This window comes from Stenella coeruleoalba (assembly GCF_951394435.1).
Source record: "Stenella coeruleoalba genome assembly, chromosome: 2".
Classification (NCBI taxonomy): Eukaryota; Metazoa; Chordata; class Mammalia; order Artiodactyla; family Delphinidae; genus Stenella; species Stenella coeruleoalba.
In genome coordinates, this window is record NC_137147.1 from 36,170,924 (window position 1) to 36,191,989 (window position 21,066).

General features: G+C 42.4%; 2 protein-coding genes across 5 annotated transcripts in view; one reads left to right on the plus strand and one right to left on the minus strand.

Moving 5' to 3' along the window:
• CHURC1 (churchill domain containing 1) overlaps positions 1 to 21,066 on the minus strand; it is a 28,620-nt gene continuing 7,554 nt past the window's right edge. Inside the window, exons 2-4 of one of the 4 annotated variants that reach the window (XM_079913649.1) lie at positions 18,561 to 18,696; positions 16,930 to 17,000; positions 1 to 857 (exon numbers count right to left, since the gene is read on the minus strand). In XM_079913649.1, coding sequence (XP_079769775.1) covers positions 795 to 857; positions 16,930 to 17,000; positions 18,561 to 18,696 — 270 coding nt within the window. In that variant the 3' untranslated portion in view covers positions 1 to 794. Of the gene's footprint in view, positions 858 to 7,166; positions 11,153 to 16,929; positions 17,004 to 18,560; positions 18,697 to 21,066 lie in introns of those variants that run through there. The other 3 variants (XM_079913648.1, XM_079913647.1, XM_079913646.1) reach the window with 3 other exon arrangements.
• GPX2 (glutathione peroxidase 2) lies at positions 1,245 to 5,258 on the plus strand. Its single transcript, XM_079913637.1, has 2 exons — positions 1,245 to 2,098; positions 4,660 to 5,258. Exons 1-2 carry the CDS (start codon positions 1,877 to 1,879, stop codon positions 5,008 to 5,010), a joined length of 573 nt encoding a protein of 190 aa, XP_079769763.1. The 5' UTR covers positions 1,245 to 1,876; the 3' UTR covers positions 5,011 to 5,258.

Below are 21,066 nucleotides of genomic sequence, written 5' to 3' on the forward strand. Positions count from 1 at the left end.
TTGTATTCAATCGTGAAAGGTGAGAACCTGGGCAACTCAAGGTGTCCTAGGTTGCCCCTGGAGAAAAGGGATGTCGTGTACCTAAGGAAGACAGCACCTCCACTCCTCAGTTCAGCAACTTCCATGGTCTTCCTGGAGAGGGGTCCCAGAAGGGCAGCCAGTAAGAGGCATCTGGAAGCCCAGAGAGTACTAGGGAAGTGCTAGGCATGCAGGTGAATCTGGCAAGTTCATGTTAAGAGTTTAGCCCATTATCAGGGCGAAGTTCTTGACTCAGTGGCTTCGGAGGCGTTTATTTGCTTTTTCTAGCAACTCCACCCAGCCTCAGCAGGGGACACACTTCCCTCTGCATTTCCTGCCACCTCTTCTAGTGGCAAAAGATTCCATTCCCACTTAGGTAATGGAGGCTTTTTTGTAGGGAGCAGCCAGTTAAGATGTATGGATTCCCGTGTTGCATTAAACAGCCATGAACAGGCTACAGAACAGAACACCTGGGTACTTCCTGGAAAGTACTTCCTCCATCTTCTCAACAAATCAGATTCTCAAGACCAGCTGCTCCCCAACCTGGCTTATTCTTTGTTCTAGGAGACAGTTCCCAATGGACACATACCTGTGAAAACACTCTCTAGTAAACAACAGCATTGTTATTGAAATTTCGCTCTAAAATCCCAAAGCCAGGTAAAGCCTAATTGCCAGCTTTAATGATGGAGAAATCCAGGCATTAAAAACAAAATAACAAACCCCGATTTCTTGCATTGATGGGTGTTTGGAAGAATGAAGTGAAGCATTAGGTCTTTTTAGTTTCTGTGGGCTTCCAGTGCTGTGCTCCCATGATAGCTCTTAGCATGTCCCCCGATGTCCTGCAACACATTGCATGCTGGTGTTGAAAACATCGTGAGCGGCCTAGCTGGGTCTAGAACCATAGCAGCTTCGACTGCCTGCACACTTCCTTCTGTGGGGAATGACCAGCACAAGCCCCTCTGAGAAGTCTTTGGGACTGTCTTTGTCTGATAAGAGGTAGGGGCATCCATCCCCTCTGAGTTTACCCACCTGCTCTGTGACTCCTCTGTTATCCCAGCCACAACCAACTGCAGCCTCATGACCCTGTGGAGGTGGGGTGTGGGGTATTAGAGGAGATGGTACAGCGCAGGGGGCAAGGGCAGATGTGCTCTCCAGGACAAGTACCATCACTCACTGAGAGACTTTTCAAGACAAACACAGCTTCCCCTCTTCAGACTGGTGCAAGCTGAGGCACTGAAAGCCATTATTTTAGAAAACCACACACCGTCTTCCTAATGGTCCCTTTGATTTTGTGCTTGTGGAAAGTAACAGCCAAAGAGAGAAATGTGAACAGTAACATGTATATTCCATTTGTAGTCTGAGTAAAGGGGACATGCGCCCAGTCCTCTTCCTCATCCTTCAGCCCTCGGCAGACCCTGACCTCTCAATTGCACAATTCAGAGCTCGGCACTCAGCAGGCGCTCAGTAACTGTCTGTGCCAAGTGAAAACAATATGCTGGGGCAAGTAGGAGTCAATCTTGCATCCCTCCCTGCCTTTTTTCCTCCCCGTCCAACCTTTGGGGCTCTGGTTTCCTGCAAGCGGTGAATTATTCATGTCTGCTCAGAGATATCACATTGGCCCTTCCTAGGTTGCCAACAGGGTGGAGCAGGGAGGTGGCTTTGTTCAGAGTCTGTAAATAGGAGGAGCGACCTTCCTGTTCAAACAGCACTTAACGGGTAGGTGACTTTTTGCTAAGTCATCCTGGGGATGCTCAAAGTCCCATTGTGAGATCCTTCCTGGCTCCTCCTTCCTCCCCACCCCTTTAATAGACCCTTAAGTGGGGTCACACTGCTCTGCCACTCACTCTGCACTCGCACCATGGCTTACGTTGCCAAGTCCTTCTACGACCTCAGTGCTATCAGCCTAGATGGGGAGAAGGTAGATTTCAATACATTCCGAGGCAGGGCAGTGCTGATTGAGAACGTGGCCTCGCTCTGAGGCACAACCACCCGGGACTTCACCCAACTCAACGAGCTGCAATGCCGCTTTCCCAGGCGCCTGGTGGTTCTTGGCTTCCCTTGCAACCAATTTGGACATCAGGTGAGACGTCCCTGGTATTGTACCCAAGGAGTTGGGTTGCTGCAGCTCCAGTGGGCTAAAGAGAGGGGGAGGACGACTATGTGTGTTGAGTGTCTTGAATCATGGGGTATGTTTTGTTAATCTAGGTCTTTAGGTGCATGCGAGTACCAGGGGGAAGTCAGTATGATTTTGTCTGTGATAGAACACCAAACGTATGGATTTTTATGGTTTCTTGTCTTCCCACTACACTCCACGAGGGCTGGTACCAGGTCTGTTTTTCTCTCCATTGTGTCCTCCGTGCCTGGGTATAGAAGGCACTCATTAAATGTTTGTTGAATGAATGACTGGAGGAAATAGAAGATCAAGAATCAAACTAGGATTGAACTGACTCAGGAGACCTTCATTTTCACTACATTTGATTCTGCTAATAGCTCTGTGCCCCAGGAAGAGTCACTCAATTTTTCTGTTTTGGTTTCCTCTTCTATAAACTAGGGATAATACCACTTACCTGATAGGATTATTGTGAGGTTGTGGGGATAAGAGCTACAAAAGTAACTTGAAAAGTATAGAGTAATATGCAAATGTAAGCAACTTTACTATTTAGATTGAAAGGTTTTGTTTGTTTGTTTAAAATCAGCCAAGTGGAGAGTGAATTTGGGGGAAGGTAAAAGGGTTTGCAAAGTGTACGTGTCTCCTCTGGGCATCACGCGTGCCTCTCTGTCCCTGATAATGGGTCAAGTTGTTATAGATCTTCAGCCCGCACACCTCAAGTTATCTTTTAGGGGTTCTTATATTTTCACTTAGGATTTTTTTTTTTCTTTTTTTTTTTTTTTTTCGGTACGCTGGCCTCTCACTGTTGTGGCCTCTTCCGCTACGGAGCACAGGCTCCGGACGCGCAGGCTCAGCGTCCAAGGCTCACGGGCCCAGCCACTCCGCGGCATGTGGGATCCTCCTGGACCGGGGCACGAACCCGTGTCCCCTGCATCGGCAGGCGGACTCTCAACCACTGCGCCACCAGGGAAACCCTCACTTAGGATTTTAATAGCACAAGCAGGCAGAATGTCCTCCAATTATAATCCCTTGGGTTCAATTCACAGTGGCATGAAGGCAAGGAAGAGATTATCAGAGATATAGGCAGGAAGGCTGAAATGTCATTGGCTGTGACAAACCTGAGCCCAAACCATGAGTGCTCTCACTGTTCCTTCCTTGCCTCAGTTCTGTTTCTAGGCTTGGCCAGGGAAAGAGAGACAGAAAAGGTAAAACCTCTTCAGAGGGGTCTCTCTGGCCCTAGAGATGCCTCCTTCCATCACTTCAGGCCAGCCAGTTGCTGGAGGGAATGCGTAAGCTACCAGTAGCCAGCAGGCCTTTTGCATTAGGAGATAAGATGTCTAATAGCCATCAACTCTGGGCTCAAGATGTCATGATGGCCTGGAACTGACTGTACTAATTGGTTCTAGTAGGTCAGAGGCAGGAACTTCTTGCCCTGAGGGAGATATATGACTCTTAGACTTGGCGGATGGCGGTGGAAAATAAGGGTTTCTATGGGTCTTTGTGGGCTGTCAGGGGTGGGGAATGCTAAGTGGGGATAGGACAGTGCTGGCAGCGGGGAGGAAAGACAGGCAATAGGTTGAGATCTAAAGCATCCTAGCTGAGTACAGCAAGTGAGCGTGAGGTGCAGGAAGCTAAGTGAAAGGAACGATAATTACACATTCACAACTTTTGGTCCTTAAGCCCTTATTTCCTTAACTTCCCCTTCCCCTGGCCTATTCCAGAACACTAAACCTTCAATCCTATTTAATTCATGCCTGTTGGTCATGAAGTAATTCCGTTTACAGTACGTTCATTGTTGTCTCTAACCTACTTTGCCTTTATGGCACCTGAAAACTAGTCTTCCTTGGATGGGGTTTTCCTTCATCAAAGCTTCCTCCTACTTGTACTTTAGATCTAGGACAAGATGAAAGGAAGAAGCTATAAATCCCATTCTTCTAGATCTCAATTTCACCTTTCGTTTGAGGAGCTGAGTAGGGCAGAGGCCAAGGCTAGATTCAACACTCAGAGGTAATTAGAAGAAAGACAGGCAAGGCCAGGGCAAAAGGAAAGGGAAGGTGGTGGCAGGGTGTGTGTGTGGGTGTGCATGTATGTGTGGGTGCATAAGTGGAAGGAGGGTTCTAGGCAATATGACCTGAGCCTCCTTTCCCTTTCTTTCTACTGCCCAGAACTCAAGGTTCCTTGAAGCTTCAGACAGATACCCTAAGCATTGCTCAGGGTAGATCGGAGAGAGAAGTGACAGCTCAAAAGCTCTATATCTTTCAGTACAAGAACAGCCAAGCTAGGGTCTGTGAGAACTTTCAGAAATGGCCTAGCAAACCATCAGACAATAGCTGTGAGAGGGAAAACTCCGAGTCAAGAGTAGGGCAAAGCGAATGAAGAAGGAAAGAGAAGGAACGGGGTAGGGGGGTGGGGGTGGGGAATACATAATAGAAAGAATGATCCTGGGGAGTACAGGAGGGTGACTTTGTAGATCCTTCGTAGCTCCTTCATCTCTTGCATTTCCCAAGCGCTTTGTCTCTTTTCTCCCCCAGGAGAACTGTCAGAATGAGGAGATCCTGAACAGCCTCAAGTACGTCCGCCCTGGGGGTGGATTCCAGCCCACCTTTACCCTTATCCAAAAGTGTGATGTGAATGGTCAGAATGAGCATCCTGTCTTCACCTACCTGAAGGATAAGCTCCCCTACCCTTACGACGACCCGTTTTCCCTCATGACCGATCCCAAGTTCATCATTTGGAGCCCTGTGCACCGCTCAGATGTGTCTTGGAACTTTGAGAAGTTCCTCGTCGGGCCAGAGGGGGAGCCCTTCCGACGCTACAGCCGCACCTTCCCGACCATCAACATCGAGCCTGACATCAAGCGCCTCCTCAAAGTTGCCATATAACCACCAGCAGATCTCCTACTTCCTCCTGCCCCTGAGCGTCTTTCCTGAGCATTCAGTGTGCCCTCAGGAGACTCTGCTGGGCCCGGGCTTTCCCTTCAGATCAGTCCCCTGCATTGAAGAGCCTTGCCTTTCTGGTCTGCCTGTTTCCTTTCCTTGCCCCCAAACTTCTGGTTGGTGATTCAACCTGGGGCTCCAAGACGGGTGGGCTCTGAGCCTTCAGAGTGATGGCGCCTTCCTAAAGCTGTATGGGAGGTGTCTGAGAAGTGTGAGGGTCCAGAGCCAGCCTTCTGGCTGAGTCCAATAAAGGGCAGGTGTGGAAACGGCCAGGCTCTCTGTGTCTCTTCCTTGACGGAGGTGGGAGGGACGGTATAAAACCACAGGTGGGACGGAGGGGCTGGCAGCACACAAAGGCTGAGGAGAGGGAGGCTCCGATCAAGGGGACACTCCAATTACTGTCTGGAAAGCAGGCTCAGGTCACGGTCTGGGTGGCAGGCGGAGTTTCGGTAAGTGTGAATTGTATTATTACTTTATGGCTCTTCTTCAGAACTGGGGAAAGGAGGTGATAAGGAGAAGAAAGGGGAAGAAAAGTGGAGGAAGCACTGGGAAGTTAGAGGATTCCAATCAGGAAGATGTCACTTTCACTGTGGGTACTGGGCTAAAGGTTACCTGCACCTTAAGAAGTTGAACTTAGTCCACTTTAATGACAGCAAGGGCGTGGAGAGTACAGTTGCTGGGAACACAAAGAGCACTTTACCCATTTCCTGATCACCTTGTGGAGTAACGTTTGTTTTAGATCCTTTGTTAGATTGACTCTCCCTCCTTTTTAAAGTTCACATTCCACCCTTGTCTTTCTCACACTCACAAATTCACAAATGCAGGAATAAGACAGACAAGTTTAGGCATGAATGACTGGTTTCACTTTTTTTTTTTTTTTTTGCGGTACGCGGGCCTCTCACTGTTGTGGCCTCTCCCGTTGCGGAGCACAGGCTCCGGACGCGCAGGCTCAGCGGCCATGGCTCACGGGCCCAGCCGCTCCGTGGCATGTGGGATCTTCCCGGACCGGGGCACGAACCCGTGTCCCCTGCATCGGCAGGCAGACTCCCAACCACTGCGCCACCAGGGAAGCCCCGGTTTCACTTCTTCCATGAGGGTGGGGATGTGAGAGGGCCTCCCTTCAGACAGTCATACTGTTTATAACCCGCCAACACGATAGCTGTCCTGTGAGAACAGAGTTCTGCCGAATGGCTCTGAAGGACAGTGCCCCAGATTCCTCACCTAGTACAGGCATACTCAAAAGCACCACCAAGACAAGGTCCTATCATGCTCTAGAAAAGACACCAGCTGACAGGCCACTGCCCTCTCATTTTGTCCCACAAACCTCTTCTTGGAAACTTCTCATTTTGCCCTTCTTTCTTTGATCACTAGATGGAATATTTTACTTCTCTTCATTGAAGCCCTGAAGGGACCGTTCTCCAAACTGGACACACAGCTTGAGAACCCCAATGCTGAGGGATGTTCCCCGTAACTATTTTCCAAGCACTTGCATCATTTGAGAAGTAAATGTGGAATAGAGGTTAAGGGTCCCTACTGTCTGACCTTCTACTAAAGCTATGTCATCAATGGTGCTTTATTTCAAAACGGTAACCTGAGTGGTATAGTGGGACTCCCCTGGCATCCTTCTGCAGACTTCCTGCTAAATTAAGGCCATCCTTAATTTGACTCTTGAGAACTCAAGCCCTTCAAGATTCCTACTGTCAGAGCCAAGAGCTGGGGTATGGGTTTGTGGGCAGGACCAAGCATTGATGTTAGAGCAATAACTGCAGAGACAAACTGCTTCCCTGAAGAAATAAAATCAGAATTCATGTGGGATGCTAGCATGATTTGTTCATCTTTACAGTGCTATTGCCTGTTATGATGTCTAACAGCAGCGTCAGCTATCCTGGATGCTGGTATTATGGCACCGGCAACTTAGGGCCTGATATGCCAGAACGATGTGTTGGGTCTTCCCCAGGAGGCTCAAGTTGAGAGAATTATTTAGAGACTCCCAAAGGAATGGGAATTACAGTATAAGTGATTCTGCAGAGAGAGTCAGAAAGGGCCTTAGTGCTAGGAAGAGGGCTCCTCACTTGGTCAGGGAAATGCTGTTTGCTTCAGAAATGAGAAATTGTTTCCTTTTCTTTATTCCTCTTCTTGTTGGTCCCCTTTACATCCTCAGAAGTATCAGCTTATGGTCATAAACAGACACGGCAAAGCTTAATATAATCACCCACTTTCCTAGATAAACATAATCTTTTAATCAAATTTCCCTAGGGGCATTCAGGAAGTAAGGAGAAGTCCCATAAACAAGCCTTCCCAGAAGTGCTGAGATAATGCTACTCGATTTAGAGGAGGGACAGAGGGAATCTTTCCTCTGAGGGCTCTTACAAAAAATATGGCTTGGAATAAGTGATTTAGGGGGCCAAGATACATAGACTGAAACTGATGATTATTTCCATGACTATGTTCCCACCGTTGCATCTCCTTAGTTTAAGGAACACTGAGCCAAACCCTTATTGGTGATTTCAAATCTGGTGATTTCTTATAATCACCATCACAACCATCATCCAAATTACCATACACTATACTCCCACACTGCACTAAGTACTTTCTATATGCTAGATTATTTAATCCTCATACGGACCCTGAGGAATTTTCATCTCTATTTAAAGATAAGGTAACTGAGCAAGACACTTTTCAAGGACAAAGGGCTAGTGAGGGGCAGAGTTGAAAGTTAAACCCAGGTCAGTCTGACTCCAAAGCTTCTACTATTAACCACAACACAATAGTGCTTCCTTCTGTCTCAGAGTTTCTGCATTAAGACTGCTGAGCTGCCTCTCCACAGCAATGTATGACCTAATGACACTTTCACTTACATTATATCATTTGATTTTAAAACTCTGTAAAGGGGGCATGATTATGTCTGTTTTTCCACTGAAGAAACCAAGGTACTGACAGAATGACTTGCCCAATGTCCCACCATGAGCAGGTGGCAAAGCTAATTTCAGACCCAGGTCTCTTGATTTCCTTTCTACCCAACCATAGCATATCTCAAATAGAGACTTGTACTACAGTCAAGAAACATACATTTTAAAACTAAGAGCCTCAAATTCAGTCAAGTAAGTTAGCTTTTCTCAGGAAACAGAAGAATGAAACCGAAAGGATTCTTGTTACACTGAAATAAAGAACAGTGAATGTATACTTATTACTGATGACTTACAAGTAACAAACCATATCTGGCTCTTCCTAGACTATATCATATGTCAATTAATTACTACTGGGAGAACCCAAGATCATTTGAGGAAGACAGAGCTAGCTAAAACAACACAACAGCAAACAGGGTGAGCTCTGAACTCCAAGAGCCTAACCAGGTCGACCCCAGACCTGTACATCATGGAGCAGGTAGAGAAAGAATGAGGTGCTAGGACAAGTTCACGTTCCCCACTACACCTACAGGTGATTTCTTCTTCTTCTTGTATCTCAGAAAGGGAAGCAAAGAAGACCAATGCTTTTGCCTGGTTCCCCTTTACTTAAACAGAGAAATATAGATGCAGTAGAACTGAGTTCAAGAGTTCTTTATTCTATTAGATCCATAAAAGAATTCTAGAAGATGATAAAGTATTGCAAAACACAGTACAATGCTGGTTTAATAATAATGAAATATATGGATAGGATCTTATGTTTAAAATTTTTGTAATATATTGTCTAAACCAGATAATTACACATTCTGCAAGAGATGAGGATATCAGGAGGGGCATATAAAATCATACTCTTGAGCTCCAAATGACTAAGTTGGAAGCATTAGCAAACTCCATGAAGGGACAATTCAGAAGCTATAATGGGCTTAGTGCTGCTATTTAAGGTAATGAAACATTTTCTCTGCTTTCTGGATTCATTTCACCAAACGATTTCCTCAGCAGGTCAGATATAGATTTGCAGAAAGTGGAAAGCATTTTCCAGGAATAAAACAACTGATCCTTAAGGAACAGCTGCCTTAACTTTTCTCAATAATAAATCTTGGTCTGACATGCCTAGATTCCTCAGAGCGCTGTCACTGATATCCCCAACCTCTTCCTAACCTTGCTAGACTCTGTTACTTCACGTGTACTGAACACTATTACTGAGGGCATCACTGTACTAACTATGTAACCTGGACTAAGTTACTTCTTTGTGCCTCAGTTTCTCTGGCTCTAAAACTGGGCTAACAATAGTACCTACCCTCATGGAATTGTTAATGAGGATTAAACAACTGCTTAAAAAGGCCTTGGCACATAGTAAGTACTCAATAAACCTCAGCTGTTATCATTATTCCTGTTACAAAACAAAGCTTTTCCCTGATGTCAACAACTTTGCTCACTCAGTTCAGAATGTCTGAGATATGAATAGGAAAAAATTCTGTTTTAATGCCTGACCCTTAAGTTTTGATTTCATAATGAGAAGAACTAACTGAAACCATCTCATTCTGTCTAGAACTTTATATGCCTTCCAAAGCATTTTATATTCATTATTCATTTGGATCTTCTAACAATACTGTGAAGGAAGTATAACATCAATTTATACTAGTCCAATTTTATAGAAAGGGGACAATAAAGTCCAGAATAACACTTTGCTTAATGGTTATACTGCTAACAAATGGCAGAGGCCTAAATGCTAGGTTTTATGACACCCAAGCCAGAATTCTTTCAACTATGCAAGGTAAGATATTCTAAGATCCCTTTGGAGTAATTGAAACCATTCTATTTATATTAAATAAAGTCCACACTTTATTCAGATTTCCCTAGTTTTACCAAATGTTCTTTTTCTGGTGCAGGATCTCATCCAGGATACCACATTACACTTAATAGTCATGCTCTTTTTTGGCTGTGAGAGTTCCTCAGACTTCCTTGTCTTTGATGACCTTGACAGTTTTGAGGAGTACTGGTCAGGTATTTTCCTCAATTGGGATTCCTCTCTCAACTGGGATTTGTCTGAAGTTTTTCTCATGATTAGACTGGGGTTACGGGTTTTGGGGAGGAAGACCACAAAGGCAAAGTGTCATTCTCATCACATCATATCAAGAGTAATGCTATCAACGTGGCTCATCATCAATGATGATAATCTTGATCACCAGGCTAGTGTTTGTCAGGTTTCTCAGTGAAGTAAAAGTTAAAGTCTCTTTTCCCCCTTTCCATACTATACTCTTTGGAAGGAAGTCACTATGCAAACCCATACTTAAGGAGTGAGGAGTATCTACATATATTATTTGAAATTTTTCTGCGTGGGGGATTTGTCTATTCTCTCCAATATATGTATTTATTTATTCAGTCATTCATTTATATCAGTATGGACTCATGAATATTTATACTTTGGTTTATAATCCAATACTACTTTATTTTGTTGCTCAAACTGTTCCAACTTTCGTCTCTGGGAGCTCCTTCAGCTGGCTCTTCTGTCCCTTTGACACACTCCCAATCATTGGGATTTTTCATTTCAGCACTTCGCTTTTTTGTGGCTCAAGATGCTCCAAGCTCGTCCTGTGTATTTACTGCCCCAGTCCTAGACTCAGTCATTTCCCCAAGGAATCCTAATTTCTTTTATTGGAACCAAGATCTGGGCACTAGATGTGCTTTCCATCCTAGTTATTGTTCAGCCACATAGCTGCTAACAAAGGTGCTTCTTTCTGGCTGCACTGATGTGCACTGGGAACTTTAGAAGAAAAGCTCAGCTCTAGAGAACAGCAATCCCCTAAATTACTTTTTCTTTCTAACTTTTTTTTTTTTGGCCGTGCAACTTGATTTATGGGATCTTAGTTTCCGGACCAGGGATTGAACCCGGGTCATGGCAGTGAAAACGCCGAGTCCTAACCACTGGACCGCCAGGGAAGTCCCACTTTTTCTTTCAGAGAATAGGTAAGCCTAAGCAGAAAAAAATAATATGCAAATAATTTCCATTATAAACTAAGTTAGACAAACCATCAGGCTTGCTGTATTGTAAACCAACACCACATTGTGATTACAGAGCTGCAGAAGGATCCTTAGAATAAGAGAGTCATTTGTCGGGGGTCGTCAGGGAGAATACTGATCGTATCTTCAGCTTTACCACATAACAGACACAGCATGGTATACTCCTAGAACAAGATAAAGTGCACAATTACCTTGAGGAACTGGGAGAAAGATGCTTCGTAACTTTCTCTGGTAAAACCGTTCTCTGTAAATTGTCATGGATATGGTGTCTGTACATTAGATCAATTTCTTCAACACCTATAAGCAATGTCTTAGGTTTAGTCTGTGTATCCCAGAGCCTTCTGTTTATATAAATTGAATACACGCTGACGCTCTATTTACTATGTATACAAGAATGTCACCTTGGAAATGCATGGCTATTTCCTGGACTTAGAAACACACACACTGGGCTTACTTAGTGCTGCTATTTAAAGTAATGAAGCAATTTGAGTGTGGGCCCCTGAGGACAAATTTCTGTTCTTAGAGTTGTTCCTTTCTAGAATATTCAACACTAATAAGCAACAGAAATGAGTTTTAAAACAACAAAAAAGGAAAAAAATTTCCAAACCCAAACAGCTATTTTTATCTACCCCAGAAAAAATAAACAATTATGTTAAATCCATTAGTATGTAATGTCTCATATTTAGATAGCTAGTTGTCTAGAATTTGATCTATTTAAGGAGCTTTTTGTTTCTTGGGTTTAACAAATGTCCAGACTGGTGACAGAAGTTATTTTGTTTTAGGCAAAAATCCTTAGGGCAAAGTCCTGTTCTTATAGCTGTTCCTTTCTAGAATATTTAATATGGTCATAAACTACAGAAACATATTTCTTTCAAAACTTTTACTCTAAAGCTTTTTATCTTCTTTAGGAAAACAAGCATCTATACTAAATCTATTAGTATTTCCACATCTGACTTTGAGATTGTTGGCAGCCTGGAAATTGATCAGTCAAGGCAGTTTGTGTTTCATGGGTGTCTCACTAGAGAGAGGGTCACGAAGATAAACAGTGGCTACAGTACAAAGACTCAGAACCAGGCAACTGCCTTTCCATTTCCTACTAGAGAGTTCAGCAGGGAGACCTAGTTGTAGTAGTGGAAAGACTGTTTCTTAAAGACCACATTTAATTTTTTTTTTTTTTTTGCAGTACACGGGCCTCTCACCGTTGTGGCCCCTCCCGCCACGGAGCACAGGCTCCAGACGCGCAGGCCCAGCGGCCACGGCCCACAGGCCCAGCCGCTCCGCGGCACGTGGGATCCTCCAGGACCAGGGCACGAACCCGTGTCCCCTGCATCGGCAGGCGGACTCTCAACCACTGCGCCACCAGGGAAGCCCCAGAGGCCACATTTAATTTTAAAGTCTATTCTACACAAACAGTAGAAACACAGGCTATAGCTCAGCAAACAAATATGAGTCTCATGAATCAAAAACAAAATTAAAATCTACTCTCTCCAAGGTTTTACTGCTTTCAAATCCTACTTTCACCTACCAGACATTACTAGTAGGATGTCACCCTCTCACTGGAAATGAAGAAAAAAGTAATAAAGTCAAAATGGGAAAATGTGTGAAGCTAGATAACTATTTGAGTTTTCAACCAATCTATCCATTGACAAGTTTTTATTAAGTGCCTAAAGGCTCTGCAATGTGCCAGGTGCGCCAGAAGACATGAGAGAAGGCAAGGACAAAGTCTGACCTTGCAAAACTTACAGTCTAACTTGGGAGAAAGGAAAAACCTAACACATGGTATAATCTGGAAAGGCTGTTAAATCAGTAAGACTGATTACACCTGTAATCTTTCATTTATAGGCAGTCTGGAATCCAAATTTCATTGTAGGTCAATTATTTGGAATTCAGAAGCAGTTTCCCAGAGGTAACGTTGCACATGGCAGTTAGGTTCCCAGGGAAATCCGGGAAGTCTTTTAAATTTATACTGCACAAGTACTATAGAATCTAACCACATATAGCAGTGCTTCTGTGGGAAAATATGTCTAGAATTCTCACTTGGGATGCCAGGAACACATGCTCACTTGGGATGCCAGGAATATGGTTGGATCAGGACATCCTTCACCCAAACTGACCAAGTTAGGAGAATCAGAATTCCCCCCAGTCATTCATGGAGACCTTCAAAGGCTCCACCTGGGCAAAGCCTGAGGGTAGAGATTTGGAAGGAAAGGTGGAGTGGGTGGAATCACCTTTGGGCAAGATCAGATCCTTGTTTTATGCTGAGGGTCCCATGGGCCTTTTCCCTCTATTATTACCTGCTAATTCTGACCCTTAGTCCTCTCCTTCCCTGGTCCACAGAAGAACAGGGAGCAGTCTCACAGTTTCCCTCTTGTTTCCTGAGGCAAATATATAGTCCTTTTAATGGATTTTAGGGTGATATAAAAAATATCAGATACCTGTAATCATTTATAATTTATTTTCTGTTTAAACTCTGTACTTATGTCTCTATTTCCCCTCTACTCTTGCCATCAGAAAATCTTACTTTGTTTAACAATGGTTTTGTTAAAAATGAATTTGTTTAAAAACAGAATCCTTATCTTTAAGAGATTCATATTGAAATATTTACAGAAGTAGTAATATGTTTGGGATTTGCTTCAAAGTAATCCTGTGGGGAGATGTGGAAATGGTGAGGTACAAATAAAGCAAACTGAAGCTGGGTATTGGAGATTAATACACTATTCTGCCTACTTTTGATTATGTTTAAATTTCCCATAAGACATTTAAAACAAAACAAAATATTACCAATGGTGGGAATCCCATCTTGAACCTCAATGGCTGCTGGAATAAGATGGGGGCTGGAATGGGGTGGGGCTGAGGAAAGTAAGTCACAGCAGCTGAGTATGAAGAGTTCTTGGGGTCATCAGACTAAGATGGAAGTTACCAGCTGGCCAGTCACAGGAGTCGGGGCCTGCTGTAGGTACAAGAAGAGCTCAGTAAAGGGAGAAAGCAGTATGGGCTGAACTATTAAGAATAAGAAGGAGATAGAATTTAAGTTCAGCTTGAAAGAGGTAAGATTTAGTTGGCTTGAAGGTAGTGAAAGGGACACGTTAAGTCAAGGAAAAAGCACGAATAAAGACAGTGATATGGAATAGAGCAAGCACATCGCATATGGAGTAGCAGAGGAGTGACAGGATGATGTGTTTCCAGAAGATTAATTTGAGGGCAGTACGCACGACTATACTGTGGGGACTGCTGCAGTAATTTAGGTTTCAGCAGTATGGTCCGTGATACGAGGGGTGGCAGTGGAGACAGACAAAAGCAAGAGAAACTAAGGAAGAAAGGAGGGCATTAGGGTTAAAGAAGGAGACCCGGGAGATATCCGATAGGTTTCATCAGGCACGAGGGTGCGTGTGCTCAATGCCTGCGGGAGTACAGAGAAGGTTCCTAGACCAGAGACCAAAGCTCAGGGGAAAAGCAGTTAGGGAGAAACAGGAGAGGAAACCAGAGAGTAAGCAAAGGAACAGTCAAAATGATTTAAAAAGAAAGAAAAAAGTCTAGCTCTATGGACCCCAGGGGAAGAAATGCTTCAAAAAGACAATGGTGGGCTTCCCTGGTGGCGCACTAGTTGAGAGTCTGCCTGCCGATGCAGGGGACACGGGTTCGTGCCCCGGTCCGGGAAGATCCCACATGCCGCGGAGCGGCTGGGCCCGTGAGCCATGGCCGCTGAGCCTGTGCGTCCGGAGCCTGTGCTCTGCAATGGGAGAGGCACGCATACCTCAAAAAAAAAAAAAAAAAAAAAGACAATGGTCATCAAAACCAGATCCAGAAGAGATATTAAGAGAGAGAAGAACTGAGGCAAGGTCCCAGGATTTGGCCACCTTATAGGAAATCTATGAGAGAACAGTTTTAGTAAAGTGAAAATGAAAACCAGTTTGTAGGTTGTTAGGAGGAGCACAGGGAAATAAGGGAAATAGGGTAAAGAGCTACTCAAGGAAAGAAGCAAAAGGAGAGATGATCAGAGGATGAATCAAAGAGGCAGCTGAGTGAAACAAAAGGATTTTAATTTATTTCTAACAAATAAAGAAGAACTAAATATATTTAATGTAAAAATGCTTTAAATCTCACAGAGAAAAGAGGATGCTAGGAAGAGAGAAGATAACATGAGATTCCTGAGGAAATGCAGTGGGGGTAGCCATAGAGAGGAGGAAATAAAAATCTCTACTACAGGAGGGAAGGAAGAGAGTCTAAAGTTGGGGCAATGCTATGAATGGTGTGCAAAAGGAGAGTAGTGAGAAACGAGGGAAAGGGAGGCTGGCCAGCCCAGCAAGAACCTCGGGAAGGGGAGCTTGGATATTATACCGTAGCTGAAGGTGAACTACGGAAAGGCCAATGAGGTAGTCTGAAAGCATTATTTTAAGAAAAATATGCTGGTGGCAGAATATAGAATATGGGGGAGGGGGGGGAGTGGATGTTGGGAGAGAAAGGACTGGCAGTGGAGAGTCTAGTTTAAGAGTTTTTTCCAAGAGAATTCCACATTATATAGGCCTTGTGACTATAGCCATCTTCCTTTAGCTTCTTCCTACCCCAAAGGAACTTCTGGGGAGCTTTGAAAATGGCTGTGCTCAATCATAAAGGAAAATCAGCTAGACTTTGGTCTCATGGCAGTGACACACAATGGCTCAATTAGGGTATAAACAGGCAATCTCAATATCCACTTACAGACTCTAAAAAGCTCACAGGAGCTTCAGAACTGCTGCAAAATAGCTATAAGCACTCCCTTCCTCCCATGAACGGACAGAGCTGCTTGTTTAAGCCCCCGACATGTTCATTCCCCTATTTGGCCACTATTCATTCACTGAGATCTCGATTTTGCCGTAAGTGACATCTATCATATAAGTATTTTGAGGCATAATTTTTTGATCCTGGGGAGATGTGGTCAGGATGTTGTTAAGATGGACCACAAGATATTAGACCAGGTTCTGACAGGTGACTAAGTGCCTTCTTTCACACTGAAATAAGAATGAATGAAAGTGGTTATACTGTTTTATAAGATTCTGCTGTAGAAGATTTTTTTTCCCCTAATTATATAGTACCACCCAAATTTAAAGGATTAAAAAAAATTCCCTTGCCTGTTAAAACTCTTACCTCACATTTATATCCTCTGGATGAACATGTAATTCACACTAAATAAGTAACTCAATCTGAGGGCTTGAAAGCGGAGGCAGTGAGGGACAGATACAGGTAAGTGTGTCCTCATGCTTTCCAGTTTGCCCTTGGCTCTCCCTCACTGTCCAGCTTTTCTTCCTGGTCATTAGACCTGTGAATCTTCAGCAACTTCAGGCCTACACCAGCCTGTAGAATTCTGTAGAATTCTTCACATGCTCTCAGAATTGTATAAGGACTAATCCTTATACTACATCCGTATTCTCTATCCTTATATGGTTCAGCTTCTCTCCTCCAATCATGATACACCTATCTTGTCATTTTACTTATCAAATAATATTAAAATATCCTATTGCAATTGAGACTACAGAGTTGCTTGACTCTACAGGTCTATAAGGGAAATAAAGATAATCTCGTTAGCATGATTTCCATGCTCAGCAAGTATGGTGGCAGTGGGCAGGCCAACACTTAAAGCCAAGAATTGTGCAATCATGTAACTGGGTAGAGAAAAAAGAGGCACAATAGTAACCTCATATGAAGCCACAATGTGCTGTTCTTTACAAGCAAAATGAGATATCATTTGTAAGGCATGTGTTTTGCTTTGTGACTGTTGTGAAGACAGGTTTGAACAGATCCACCCACATCTGCAGTGTCTCTCAACTTACACAAGCGGAAGACAGGGATGGTCTCCTCTAAGATTCACTAGTACTTCATTTATGAAGACTATACCTAGATTTTTCAAGGGTACTCTTATTGTTCCCCTCCCCCCGCAATAACATACCCACATTTATACATTTACCTGAAATTCATCCATGATACTGAACGTATACTCATGCCTGGCTATTACATGATGACAATTCCTACAAAGATCTGCTGAAACAGAGAAAGACTTAATTAAGTCTTAGAAGGTGCCCTAAGACAGTAAAATTTCTAGTCTTAGCATGGTATTGCTTTGAAAGAATCTTAACTCTGTCATATTTAACACAGCAGGAAACCCATTATAATATCTACCTTGATAAAAAATCCAGACTCTGTCACACAGCAACACTATATAATTAAGAGCCTGAACTCAGAGACTTAATGTGCATATATTCATTCCTATTGAAAGCTCTCTAAGGTAATCAATTAACGGATATGTAAGTGTGTTTTGAAACTAGCTGGACCTTTCTAACTATGTAGGAGCTTTTATTCTCAGGAATGATAGAAATTGTGCTACTAACCAATCATAAACAAAAAGCTAACACTAGATGTTAAACTGAATTTAGCAGTAACAAAAGGCTCTAGTAAAAACAATACAGTAATAATAACAATGATACATTGAGTGCTTAATGTGTGCCAGATACTGTTTTAAATACTTTGTAACTGTTTATTCACTTAATGTTCTCAGAAACCCAATGAGGTAGATACTACTGTTATCATGTTTGTAGGGATAAGGAAACAAAGGCACACTATGGATAAGAACTAGGAAGACCACAGCTGAGCTACAAAGTGTTAGAATCAGAATTCAAACCCAAGCTTTCTTGCTCCAGAGCCCTTGCTTTTGACCACTATCCTCTACTACCTGGAAAAAAATAGAGTTTAAAGGGGTACATGATACAGGAAAGAAAAAGATTCTTCTAATTTAGAACATTTTTCCACAGTCTGACTCTATTCTAAAGGCTTAGTGTCTTTCGCACCTTTCTTTCAAAATATCATTATTTGCACATTTAATCCTCATATAGTCAGAACATACCAAAAAATCAGGAGACAAGCAAAAAAGCAAATGTGAACAATTTAAATAGTTGCCATAAGATCTGGGCACGAAAGTGCACATATACTTAATTTACTTGTAGAGATTCTTAGTGCCAACCTCAGAACTTATTTATTTTTATTATAGTTATTTGATTTCCTAGTATCAAGGATAAGGAATAGCATATGAAGGTAGCATACTTAATACTTACAGTAGCAAAAGAAAGAAACTATAAACTGACAGTAACAAAAGAGACAAAAGCTATAAAAGCAGAAACAAGACTAAAAAAACCATAGCATCCCAGAACCATTTAGTATAAGGGCAAACAGCCCTAAACACTTTAATAGCTGTTGGAGCACATCACTGTATTATATTATAGTAGAAAGTGAAAATTCACATGGAAGACCCTAAGTTAAAAAAAAAGTCCCTATATCTTGTTTCAGAAGACACAGTCTTTAAAGATAAACAAAAGAAAATTGGTGCCTGAATCATAAGCTTCAGTTATCTGCAAAAGTCATTTATGTGGAATATCTGATGATGCTACATAAATGAGATGTTACCAACATTTTCCTCTTAAAAAACTAACTAGCGATTTTGTGTTGCAATATGATAGTGAAACAGGCCTCATACGACTTTGCGCAACCTAACTCCCAAAAGCTGATACCTGCTAACGGGCTCAGATGGAAAAAAAGTCTACTTACGATCATAGGTAACTATTTCTTCTCCATCTTCCTCTTTCAAAGATTTGTTTGTGATCAGCATAAAGTCCCGCTTACTGCACACTGCACAGCCTATAAAGTTCAGCAAGAAAGATCCATTCTCCAGGCAGATGTTACCCTAAAATAAGAAAAACAGAATTTAGTTTTCTTTTTTGAGGGGATTTTAATTTTCTTATATTTCAAAATCCTTGGTGAAAATGATTAATAGACTTACAGTCTCTAAAGACAAAAAACATGGCCAGAATTTACTTGCTTGAAGTGTACACCAAGTAATTTTAATGAAGTCTTAATACAACATGTGAAAAGGAAAAATCAGAAAAATCTAATAGCCAACACTATTAAATGAGGTATCATATTATAAAGCTAGAATGAAAATTCAATCAAAATGGAAACACTGAGCCAATGATAAAAATGATCTTATCCACTGTGATGCTCAGTTGACTGTTGAAACAGCATTTTTTCAAGCCTTAAAAATACCACAAAATAAACAAAGAGAAATAAACTCTCAGCTCTACAGATGTCAGTCACTAGGATATGTGTGATTCAGGCAGAAAAGGTAAGTTCCGCAATTCATCAGATTGACACCATGGCATTTAAAAGAGAAAGGGTTTTACTTGTCACTAAGAAACTGTAAACAACATATACTCCTGGCTCAAGGGAGGTCTTTGCTAAAGGCTTACTAATAATTGTTCAGAACTTAAAGTCACTTCATAAACTACCTAGTTCTACTCATTTCTTTATTTTTTAATTTTTATTTTATATTGGCGTATAGTTGATTAACAATGTTGTGTTAGTTTCAGGTGTACAGCAAAGTGATTCAGTTATACATGTATCTATTCTTTTTCAAGTTCTTTTCCCATTTAGGTTATTACAGAATGTTATTTCTTTTTTTAAAATTATAGTTGACTTAAAATATAATTAGTTTCAGGCATGCAACATACTGATTCAATATTTTTGTAGATTACACTCCATATAAAGTTATTATATAATATGGGTTATATTCCTTCTGCTGTACATTACATCCTTGTAACTTATTCATTTTATACCTAGTAGTTTGTACCTCTTCATCTCCTTTACGTCCTCCCACCTCTCTCCCCTCTGGTAACCACTACTTTGTTCCACGAATCTGTGAGTTTCTGTTTTGTTTTGTTCATTCGTTTGAATAAACAAATTTATTTATCTATTTTAGTATTTATTTATTTATTTAAATATTTATTTATTTTGGTTGCACCGGGTCTTAGTTGAGGCACATAGGATCTTCATTGCGCCATGCGGGATCTTTAGCTGTGGCATGTGGGCTTCTTAGCGGCAGCATGTGGACTCTTAGTTGCAGCATGTATGTGGGATCGTCAACAAGGCATGGAGCCCGGGCCCCCTGTATTGGCAGTGTGGAGTTTTACCCACTGGGCCACCAGGGAAGCCCCTGCTTGATTTTTTAGATTTCACATATAAGTGAAAACATACAGTATCTGTCCTTCTCTGACTTATTTTGCTAAGCATAGTACTCTCCAGGTCCATCCATGTTGTCGCAAATGGCAAAATTTCATTCCTTTTTATGGCTGAGTAATATATATTGTGTATATATACTACATCTTCTTTATCCATTCATCTGTGATGGACACTTAGGTTGCTTCCACATCTTGGTTATTGTAAATGATGCTGCTATGAATACTGGGGTGCATATATCTTTTTCAATTAGTGTTTTCATTTTCTTCGGATATATACCCAGGAGTGGACCTGCTGGATAATATTGTAGTTGTATTTTTAATTTTTTGAGGACCCTCCACACTGTTTTCCATAGTGGCTGTACCAATTTACATTCTCACCAACAGTGTACTGGGGTTTCCTTTTCTTCACGTCCTCGCCAACACTTTATTTTTTAAGTGGCATGGGTCACATCTAGGCTTCCACCATGCTTCTATCAGCCAGACTTGCATTAAATTAAATTTAATTAATTAATTTATTGGTCGCACCACACGGCATATGGGATCTTAGTTCTCAGACCAGGGATTGAACCCATGCCCCCTGCAGTGGAAGCATGGAGTCTTAACCACTGGACAGCCAGGGAAGTCCCACCAACACTTATTATTTGTTGTCTTTTTGATAATAGCCATTCTGACAGGTGTGATGTGATTTGCATTTCCCTGATGATTAGTGATGTTGAGCATCTTTTCATGTGCCTGTTGGCCATGCCTTTCTTTGGAAAAATGCCGATTTAGGTCCTCTACCAATTTTTTTTTTTTTTTTTTTTTTTTTTTTTGCGGTACGCGGGCCTCTCACTGTTGTGGCCTCTCCCGTTGCGGAGCACAGGCTCCGGACGCGCAGGCCCAGCGGCCATGGCTCACGGGCCCAGCCACTCCACAGCATGTGGGATCCTCCCGGACCGGGGCACGAACCCGCGTCCCCTGCATCGGCAGGCGGACCCTCAACCACTGCGCCACCAGGGAAGCCCCTATTTTTTTTTTTTTGATAGTAGTTCAACCTCATT